We start from the raw sequence: 11,386 nt of genomic DNA on the forward strand, positions 1-11,386 counted from the left end.
CTGTTTCACGCGCGCGCGCGCGCACGCACACACACACACACACACATCAAAGCTCCGCCCCTTTCCCATTTCTCCCTTCCTCCTCGTCTCCTCTCTCGCTTTGTGTGTGCGTGTGCGTGCGTGTGCGTGTGTGCGTGTGTAAACCGTACACGTTTTGGCTAAAGAACAGAAATTCCCGTGTTTTGGGGGGAGTGGCACCAAAACAGGCTGCGAATTATCAGAGTCGACACATCTCTCCTCTCTCTCTCTCCTCCGCTTCATCCATTCACGCTGCTCCCTCCATCCTTTTCCCCGTCCCGTCTTTTCCTCCGCGCTCCCCTGGGCGCTCGCTGGCTTAAAGTGGCCTTGATGGGATAAGACGTCCGTGACCGAGGAGGAGGACAGAAGACGAGAGAGAGAGAGAGAGAGAGAGAGAGAGAAGAGAGAGAGAGAGAGAGAGAGAGAGAGAGAGAGAGAGAGAGAGAGAGAGAGAGAGAGAGAGAGAGAGAGAGAGAGACATGATAGAATAGACGAGGGAATAGAGAGGTGGCAAGAGGATGAAAGACAGGAGAAGAGGAACAGGGGGGAGTCAGGGAGAGAGAGAGGGGGGGGTGCGAAAGGCAGAAAGCAGTGTATCTTTCCTTCCACTGGGAGGAGGGGAGTGAAGTGGACGTCTGCGTGATTAAATGGATGGCGACAAAGCAGTTCAGCCTGGTTCGCTGGGTCACCAGCATCAGTGCCCTATTTACACACCGTGAACACACACACACACACACACGTCCGTGATACCGATCACAACCCCAATTCCGCCATTTCCACTGACAGGTCTGACTGATGGACGTCCTGGCGGCGTGGCTGTCTATTCCGTTGCCTACCAACACTTGATCTACTCGCCCTGCTCGGGGTCCTGCGACTACAGATGACGTCACTACTTCACGCATTATGATTGGGTAGGGGCCTGGGTAGGGGCTTGTGTAGGGGCTTGTGTAGGGGCCTGGGTAGGGGCCTGGGTAGGGGCCTGGGTAGGGGCTTGAGTAGGGGCTTGTGTAGGGGCCTGGGTAGGGGCTTGAGTAGGGGGCTGGGTAGGGGCCTGGGTAGGGGCTTGTGTAGGGGCCTGGGTAGGGGCTTGAGTAGGGGCCTGGGTAGGGGCTTGTGTAGGGCCTGGGTAGGGGCCTGTGTAGGGGCCTGGGTAGGGGCTTGTGTAGGGGCCTGGGTAGGGGCTTGTGTAGGGGCCTGGGTAGGGGCCTGGGTAGGGGCCTGGGTAGGGGCCTGGGTAGGGGCTTGTGTAGGGCCTGGGTAGGGGCCTGTGTAGGGGCCTGGGTAGGGGCTTGAGTAGGGGCTTGAGTAGGGGCCTGGGTAGGGGCCTGGGTAGGGGCCTGGGTAGGGGCTTGAGTAGGGGCTTGTGTAGGGGCCTGGGTAGGGGCTTGAGTAGGGGCCTGGGTAGGGGCTAGTTCAGTTTAGGAACAGCGGGAAACAGTAGATTGACGTTAGACGCAGCTCGGGCCTTGGCCCTCGCAACTTTACTAACCAATTCTGTGTCAACGTGGATTGTAAAAAAACACACGGCTAAATAACTATAAAGCTAGCGTTAGCTAGCAACATAATCCATGACGTCATACGTAGTCGAAGGACTCCGAGTCGACATTGTACCCGAGCAGAAATGGAACCCACACCGGTTCGAATCTCCGCGTTACCTTACAGACACAATGGACTCTGTGCATAACTGTAGTCCACTGACTTCCGGTTTCTACTGCAGCGGTCATACCGGTTTCCTGTTTGTTGGCGTGTGCTATTGACAACGGCATATTTCTCGCGATGCCTGCGAGATTTACCATTGCTACATGGCGACGACATGCACACAACTGTCGGCAAACTGTCACCTGCACCTACCAGCGAAACGTTACAAGTTGTACATATCAAGTTGCGTCCACAACTCTACAATCCTCACAATCGCGAAAAATATGCCATTGTCAATAGCACACGCCAACAAACAGGAAACTGGTATGACCGCTGCAGTAGAAACCGGAAGTCAGTGGACTACAGTTATGCACGGAAGCCATAGAGAAGATGGATTTGGGTATGTGTCCTGGTCGCTGCACTAGCGCCTCCTCTGGTCGGTCGGGCCGCTTGTTCAAGGGGGGGGGGCTGGGGGGGAATAGCGTGATCCTCCCACGCGCTACGTCCCCCTGGTGAAACGCCTCACTGTCAGGTGAAAAGAAGCGGCTGGCGACTCCACATGTATCGGAGGAGGCACGTGGTGGTCAGCAGAGGGGGTGGAGCAGCGACCGGGCCGGCTCGGAGAATAGGGTAATTAGCAAAGTATAATTGGGGAGAAAAATGGGGGGAAAAATGTCTGACTGATGAGGCAGGTAAGAGGGAAGAAAGGTAGGAAGCGGGACCATAATGGTGAGAGAACTGACGTGCTACTCAATATCGGGGGAGCAGTCCAACATCCCACCACTCATGCTGCTGGCAGTCCTGACATGAACATGCAGGGCATCACTGACTGTCAACCAAAACTGCAGTCAGATATTATTCAATTTATCCAGCACCTATATATATCTACAGGCGTAATTTATGGGGGGGGGGTAAGGGGGACATGTCCCCCTCAATATTTAGAAGAGGTGAATTTGTCCCCCCCAAAAAATATATCATGAATGATAATGTTAACTCCCTCGCCAAAAAAGGTAAAATAACAACACAGACAGTCGAACTACTTAAAATGTCCTTCATACTTGTTTCCCAACGATTTCATACACCCCTATGCTTGGACCATACCATTTTAACCTTGCCACTGGGACTGCCGACCTCATTGCTGTCTTGCAGTTGCTCCTGACAACCAGGAGACCGGAACATGAATGACCGTGTAAGCAAGTGTAAGTAACGTAGCTAGCCAGCTTGCTTGTCTAGCCCAGTACATCACCCTCTCTTACCTTTGGGGTTTCTGAGTTAGATTTTCTTACGTATTTCCGGATGAATTATAGCCCTTATCTAGTTTATAACTTGTGTTTGGGGTTATCCGTTCAGACCCCCTCACGAACTAGCTAGCTGGCTAGCTAGCTAGCGCTTGCTAACAGTAGCCCCTAGACGTTTATGTTAGCTTAAATGAACTTGAACTGATCATTTCGGGCACATGAGATAACATAATAGGTACATCTACAAATCAATTTGTGCCAAGGGTATTGTATTAGTTCAAATGCGTCTACTACTTTCATTCACAGAGTCAACATGAGCAAGAGGAAAGTAACAGAAGGTAGCCGGTGCTCTTTGTATTTGAAATACATAATGACAGTCTACTTCATTATTTTCCTTTTTGTGTCACTATAGGCTAGCCTATCTGAAAGTTGTTTTTCTTTTACATAAATAAGACATTTCCACAATAAATTGATGTAGAAAAAGAGCAAATTGGTGCATAAAAATTCACCAGAATGCGGGAAATTAAATGTGTGATGCTCAAAATTTGCAGGGGGAGGACCCCCTGACCCCCCGCTAAATGTGCCCCCCCCCCAATGTTCAAGTGAAACTTACTCCCCTCACATAATTTTTGTGTTGGAGCTCTCCATTTTTGGGATTTTCCCCCCTTTTCTCCCCCAATTGTGCTTGGCCAATGACCCCACTCTTCCGCTGCTCCGCCCCCTCTGCTGATCCGCGGAGGGCTGCAGACTACCACGTGCCTCCTCCCATACATGTGGAGTCTCCAGCCGCTTCTTTTCACCTGACAGTGAGGAGTTTCGCCAGGGGGAACGTAGCGCGCGGGAGGATCACGATATTCTCCCCAGTTCCCCCTTCCCACCAAACAGGCGCCCCTACCGACCAGAGGAGGCGCTAGTGCAGCGACCAGGACACATACCCACATTGTGTCTGTAGGGACGCCCGTCCAAGCCGGAGGTAACACGGACCGGCGGTCCCCGTGTTGGTAGACAACAGTACAGACCGCCACGCCACCCGGACGCCCTAGAGCTCCCACATTTTGACACAAATTACCCTCATTTGTCTACTGCAGAAAGCAATGCTCACAGCTGTATCACAGAATTCATCAATTCCTGTCAAATAAAAGTTCCATTGTTACAACCTGCCCCATTCACCGGGGTAATTTGTAACACCGCGTGGGGTAAGTTGTAACAATAAGAGTGAAGGATTAAAAATTGAGACCACGCCACCAAACATGCATCTAAATAAGTTTATTGTGCATTTGCCAACACGTCAACGTAGCTCACCAAGAACAAAAAGAATTCACCATTGACTTTTAAATTACTTTAAAAATGACCACAATAGTTGTGTTATCCTCTTGCCGTGTTGCATGGTGTACATTGTGTACACACAACACCCAGTGCACGTCTGTCCGTCTTGGGAGAGAGATCCCTCCTTAGCCGATGCGAGGGTCTAAGGACAGGATGTTGTGTTGCTGTTGTAATTTGTGATATTGGCCTATACAAAAAAAGATAACATTGATTTTTGCTGGACAGATGATGATGATGATGATGAAGAAGATGATGATGATGGAATCAAACGTGTTTCAGTAGTCAGAGTATAAAGGTTAATCACAGCAATCCAAAGTTCTCCATCCCGTTGATTAGCATTAAAAAAAAGGAGCACAACCAATCAGAACCCTGATCGCCTCAACGTCACTTCCTGTTTACATCATCGCATACGATACGCGCGCGCACGCTACCCTGTGTCACTTCAGCCCGCTTTTACAAAACCTTCTACCTTGTGATCCGGAGCGTGACGGCTAGCTTTAGCTTTACTGAGGGCCCAGCGGGGGGGGGGGGGGGGGGAGGGGGTGCAGGAAAAGAAGCTAGCAGTCGCGGTGGCTGTGAATGCAAACTTGTATATTTCAGTTTTAAAACATTGTGTGGTATGGTTTGAGATACACGGGTCTGTCGTTTCTCCACTATCCCTCTATCCCCCCCCCCCCGGTTGACGCTGAAGGAGATTTAGTCCCCCTCTGGTCCGGGTCCAGCCGGGGGCTCAGACATCTGAATCTTCTGCAGCGGCAGGCTGGGTGGATTCCTGTCAGGAGAACACCAGGATGAGCAACAGTGAGGGTGCGAGCCGTGATGGCACCACGCTGCCAGCAGCAGGTGTGACAACGTGCACCGAACAAAAACCTCCACAAGGCCACTTTTCATGATGGAAGACACGTCTGACTTCCACGCTGGCCGCACCGCGGCTCTGAAACCCTACCAAAAGCTCTTGGAAAGCCTCAAGTCTGAAGCTACAATCCTGAAGACTGTCATCTTGGTTTCACTTTCTTTTTTGGATTTTTTTTCTCCTCTTTTTCTCCCCAGTTGTACTTGGCCAATTACCCCACTCTTCCGTGCTCCCCCCGGTCGCTGCCCTCACCCCTCTGCTGAGCCGGGGAGGGCTGCAGACTACCACATGCCTCCTCCAATACATGTGGAGTCACCAGCTGCTTCTTTTCACCTGACAGTGAGGAGTTTCCCCAGGGGGACGTAGCATGTTCCCCCTACCCCCCCAAGAGGCGCCCCGACCGACCAGAGGAGGCACTGGTGCAGCCGGCCAGGACACATACCCACATCCGGCTTCCCACCCGCAGACACGGCCAATTGTGTCTGTAGGGACGCCCGACCAAGCCGGAGGTAGCACGGGGATTCGAACCGGCGATCCCCATGTTGGTAGGTAATGGAATAGACCGCTACGCCACCCGGACGCCATCTTTGTTTCACTTTCTCTTAATTTGATAATCGCAGCATGCCAAACAGATCCATTCAAAATGAAACAGAATTGTCAGTTCTGCTGTGCCAGCACCTTCCCCAGTGAGACACACAACACACACACACACACACACACACACACACACACACACACACACACACACACACAAACACACACACACACACACACATTCCCACCTAGGGACAGTAGGCTGATTCACCTGACCTACATGTGTTTGGACTGTGGGAGGAAACCGGAGCACCCGGAGGAAACCCACACAGACACGGCAAACTCCACACAGAGGATGACCCGGGACGACCCCCAAGGTTGGACAACCCCGGGGCTCGAACCCAGGACCTTCTTGCCGTGAGGCAAGTAATATTACAACAAAATTCTCTGATGTTAAGTATGGTGTACCTCAGGGCGCAGTTCTTGGCCCTCTAATTTTCTGTGTTTATATTTCACCTCTCAGCCAAATCATAATAGTTATGGAATAAATGATAAGATTCCTTTCGTAAAAATACCCCCCCCCCATAAAAAAAAATTAGGATGCTGTAGCACACTTTTTAAGTTTGGGTAACTGCTGTACTTCTCAGATGATGCCCACCCAGCTGTAGACGGCTGTCTGATACAGTCGATTCATCCATGACATGTGTTTGTTTACTCACTGTGTAGAGGGGGTTCGTCAGCGAGTCACTTGGAAAGTCATTCCCAATAGGTTCAAACTGGAGAAGAGAGAGACACTGACTGAAGGAAATGCAACTATGCTTTTCTTACACTGCTGCTGCCTTGTGTTTAAGAAATGTACAAAAAGGGCATGCCTATCTCACACACAAACACACACAGTTTTCGTACGCGTTATTAAATTCTGATACAATTCCGATCTGAATCTAAACGCTCAGGTCAAATTTTTGCTGCCACAAATGTGTGGTCGATGTGATGCTCAGCACCTCGAGTGACTTCCTGATTGGAAAAGAAGTGCCCTGTCGGGAAACGTGATAAGGAAGATGGCTGCACAAATAGAGGGAAGGCCTCTCTCAGTGTACTTAACATAGAAAAACAACACTATAACACAACAATTAATTATTAATATTGTTGGTATATGGTAATTATCATAAAGCACAATTATAATTGTTTGGTGCTTTATTTATAGATTTGGGTTTTGTCAATGTAACTAACTTCATCTATGTGGGTCATGCAGGTTTATGTTTGGTGTATATATATATATATATATATATATATATATATATATATATATATATATATATATATATATATATATATATCGTTTTTTTCCCCAGAAACCATCAATGGTGTTGGAAAGAGTGCTCAGCAAATGAGGAGTGGAATATTAAGATAGATCTAGGAAAAAAAAGTAATACAACAATTAAGAAAAATCAATAATTAATAATAACAGTAATTATGATCATTATAATAATTAATAATAACTAATAATATAATTATATTATAATAATAATTAAGAATTAAGAATAATAGTGGAAACAGGCTTGTTCTGCTATGTATTACAGTTTTTTCCTATGTGTATATATATATATATATATATACATACACTACCGTTCAAAAGTATAGGATCACATTGAAATGTCCATATTTTTGAAGGAAAAGCACTGTACTTTTCAATGAAGATAACTTTAAACTAGTCTTAACTTTAAAGAAATACACTCTATACATTGCTAATGTGGTAAATGACTATTCTAGCTGCAAATGTCTGGTTTTTGGTGCAATATCTACATAGGTGTATAGAGGCCCATTTCAAGCAACTATCACTCCAGTGTTCTAATGGTACAATGTGTTTGCTCATTGGCTCAGAAGGCTAATTGATGATTAGAAAACCCTTGTGCAATCATGTTCACACATCTGAAAACAGTTTAGCTCGTTACAGAAGCTACAAAACTGACCTTCCTTTGAGCAGATTGAGTTTCTGGAGCATCACATTTGTGGGGTCAATTAAACGCTCAAAATGGCCAGAAAAAGAGAACTTTCATCTGAAACTCGACAGTCTATTCTTGTTCTTAGAAATGAAGGCTATTCCATGCGAGAAATTGCTAAGAAATTGAAGATTTCCTACACCGGTGTGTACTACTCCCTTCAGAGGACAGCACAAACAGGCTCTAGAGTAGAAAAAGAAGTGGGAGGCCGCGTTGCACAACTGAGCAAGAAGATAAGTACATTAGAGTCTCTAGTTTGAGAAACAGATGCCTCACAGGTCCCCAACTGGCATCTTCATTAAATAGTACCCGCAAAACACCAGTGTCAACATCTACAGTGAAGAGGCGGCTGCGGGATTCTGGGCTTCAGGGCAGAGTGGCAAAGAAAAAGCCATATCTGAGACTGACCAATAAAAGAAAAAGATTAAGATGGGCAAAAGAACACAGACATTGGACAGAGGAAGACTGGAAAAAAGTGTTGTGGACGGATGAATCCAAGTTTGAGGTGTTTGGATCACAAAGAAGAACGTTTGTGAGACGCAGAACAAATGAAAAGATGCTGGAAGAATGCCTGACGCCATCTGTTAAGCATGGTGGAGGTAATGTGATGGTCTGGGGTTGCTTTGGTGCTGGTAAGGTGGGAGATTTGTACAGGGTAAAAGGGATTCTGAATAAGGAAGGCTATCACTCCATTTTGCAACGCCATGCCATACCCAGTGGACAGCGCTTGATTGGAGCCAATTTCATCCTACAACAGGACAATGACCCTAAACACACCTCCAAATTGTGCAAGAACTATTTAGAGCAGAAGCAGGCAGCTGGTATTCTATCGGTAATGGAGTGGCCAGCGCAGTCACCAGATCTGAACCCCATTGAGCTGTTGTGGGAGCAGCTTGACCGTATGGTACGCAAGAAGTGCCCATCCAACCAATCCAACTTGTGGGAGCTGCTTCTGGAAGCGTGGGGTGCAATTTCTCCAGATTACCTCAACAAATTAACAGCCAGAATGCCAAAGGTCTGCAATGCTGTAATTGCTGCAAATGGAGGATTCTTTGACGAAAGCAAAGTTTGATGTAAAAAAAATCTTATTTCAAATACAAATCATTATTTCTAACCTTGTCAATGTCTTGACTCTATTTTCTATTCATTTCACAACATATGGTGGTGAATAAGTGTGACTTTTCATGGAAAACACAAAATTGTTTGGGTGATCCCAAACTTTTGAACGGTAGTGTATATATATATGATGTGTGTATATATATACATACATATATATGATATGTGTATATATATATATAGTATGTATGTATGTATGTATGTATGTATGTATGTATGTATGTATGTATGTATGTATGTGTGTGTGTGTGTGTGTATATACATATATACATACATATATATGATATGTGTGTATATATATAGTATGTGTATATATGTAGTATGTGTGTGTATGTATGTGTGTATGTATGTATGTATGTATGTATGTATGTATATATATGTATATATATGTGTGTGTATGTATATATATATATGTATATATATATATGTATATATGTATACAATATTCATACTACTACCTGTGCAGTGTGGCTGGGTGGTCGTTGGGAGGTAAAGCCGCCATCACTTGATTTTATTCCATATGCTGGATTCTCAAAGGCCCCCTAAAATGGAGGCAGTAGGGAAAGGGCTCAGAGGACACCAGATACATAACATGAAGGACACTCACCAGGCTTTGGACAGGAACAACTGAGGCGTTACACTGTACATTTGCATTTTATCCTCTATAATTAAAATAAAGATACAGAGACTTTTAAAAAGGAAACCTCCCAACGGCTGAGTGGGGCTGTTAATCTGGCCCGGAGCCTTCTGAGAGCCGCCACATAGTCACCACCCACCTTTACCGCAGCGGCGCTGGCAGGCGCGGCCACACCTCCCGCGGGCTCCGCCACCACCTGCACCTCCTCCTCTGCGTAGAGCGGGTTGTCCACGTTCCTCTGGTGTCCGGACAGAAAACACAGAATTATTATTATTATTATATTATATTTACCACTACTTTCGGCTGCTGCCGTTAGGGGTCGCCACAGCGCATCATCCATTATATTATATTATATACTTATTATATTATTGTGACTACTTTTCTAGACACCCAAAGTGCTTCACATGGAAGGGGGCAGCTCACTTCAACCACCGCCACTGTGCAGCTGGGTGGTGCGCGGCAGCCATTTTGCACCAGAATGCGGCCTGAGGTGGAGAGGGAGGAGTCACCGAGCCAGTGACATGGGGGATGGTTGGATGGCCAGGTGGAGAGAGGCAGGTTGGGGTTTGCCAGGACACAGGGGGACCCCCTGCTCTTTGTGATAGGAGCCATGGGGTCTTTAATGACCACAGTGAGTCAGGGCCTCGGTTTAACGTCTCATCCGAAGGACGGCGCCTCCTACAGCGGTGTCCCCGTCACTGCACTGGGACAAAAACTGGGACCTATGGGTTCTGGTGGAGGCTGGTTCTGCTGGGAATGGACAGGACTCGGTAAGAACACCCATTTCTGGTTAACTGATATGCTCCTTTGAATAATCCAGGACCAAGTCTTGAACTGCAGCCATCAGTCCTCCACCCTCTGCCTCTCCTCGATAGCGGCATGGAGGTTTCTGCTACACCTTATTTCCGGCGGGCCTCACCTCTTGCACGTCTGTAGTCCGCCTCGTGCCCGCGGCGGTCCTGCTGAACCAGTACCCAAACCCAGCTGGTCAGACTACAACCCCAGTTGGTAAGATTCTCCCTAATTGTACCCGGCCCAGTACCCCACTCCTCCGAGCCGTCCCGGTCTCTACTGCGCCCCCCTCTGCCGATCCGGGGGAGGGCTGCAGACTACCGCACGCCTCCTCCGATACATGTGGAGTCGCCAGCTGCCTCCTTTCACCGGACAGTGAGGAGTTTCACCAGGGGGAGGTAGCGCGTGGGAGGATCACGCGAGGAGACCGGTTGGCGTCCTACTGACCTGGTTTGTCCCGTCGGGGACGGACGTAGCAGCGACCGCACCACCGGGGACGGGCCGGTTCCCAGTGTCATATGCCGGGTTCTCGAACCCTTCGCCGCCTTCCTCCACCATGGACACCGACGTGCAGGGCACCTGGTGTCGGACAGCAGAGCACAGTACAGTACAGCTACGGCATTCTGGGAATCTGAGTTTATGCTAACAGAGGACACACTGTAACAAACATGGACTAAAATGTTATATTAGTGATGACACGTTCGTGGTTGTAGTGAGTGGTGGCGGACTACGATGATGATGGTGATGATGAAGATGATGATGATGATGACTCACCACCTCCGAATCTGGTCTTGGCTCACTTTCCACAGTTTTAGATGCATCTGGAGCAAAAGCGGTCCTGGAAATCAAGACACACGTCACTAAACTGGAACAGTGACAACACACCTGCTAGACACAGAACAACACATCACAACACAACGGTGACAACACACCTGCTAGACACAGAACAACACATCACAACACACAACGGTGACAACACACCTGCTAGACACAGAACAACACATCACAACACACAATGGTGACAACACACCTGCTAGACACAGAACAACACATCACAACACACAATGGTGACAACACACCTGCTAGACACAGAACAACACATCACAACACAACGGTGACAACACACCTGCTAGACACAGAACAACACATCACAACACACAACAGTGACAACACACCTGCTAGACACAGAACAACACATCACAACACACAACGGTGACAACACACCTGCTACACA

At 47.8% G+C, this 11,386-nt stretch overlaps 1 protein-coding gene across 1 annotated transcript in view; it reads right to left on the minus strand.

Annotated features, from left to right (window-relative positions):
• Positions 1–919: 919 nt before the first annotated feature.
• The window catches only part of lrp2b (low density lipoprotein receptor-related protein 2b), a 132,495-nt gene continuing 122,028 nt past the window's right edge, over positions 920–11,386 (minus strand). Inside the window, exons 76-81 of the mRNA XM_056296766.1 lie at positions 10,927–10,990; positions 10,600–10,731; positions 9,500–9,598; positions 9,182–9,265; positions 2,758–2,811; positions 920–1,426 (exon numbers count right to left, since the gene is read on the minus strand). Coding sequence (XP_056152741.1) covers positions 920–1,426; positions 2,758–2,811; positions 9,182–9,265; positions 9,500–9,598; positions 10,600–10,731; positions 10,927–10,990 — 940 coding nt within the window. The remainder of the gene's footprint in view (positions 1,427–2,757; positions 2,812–9,181; positions 9,266–9,499; positions 9,599–10,599; positions 10,732–10,926; positions 10,991–11,386) is intronic.

Source organism: Lampris incognitus, chromosome 17, assembly GCF_029633865.1.
Source record: "Lampris incognitus isolate fLamInc1 chromosome 17, fLamInc1.hap2, whole genome shotgun sequence".
NCBI classification, from domain to species: domain Eukaryota; kingdom Metazoa; phylum Chordata; class Actinopteri; order Lampriformes; family Lampridae; genus Lampris; species Lampris incognitus.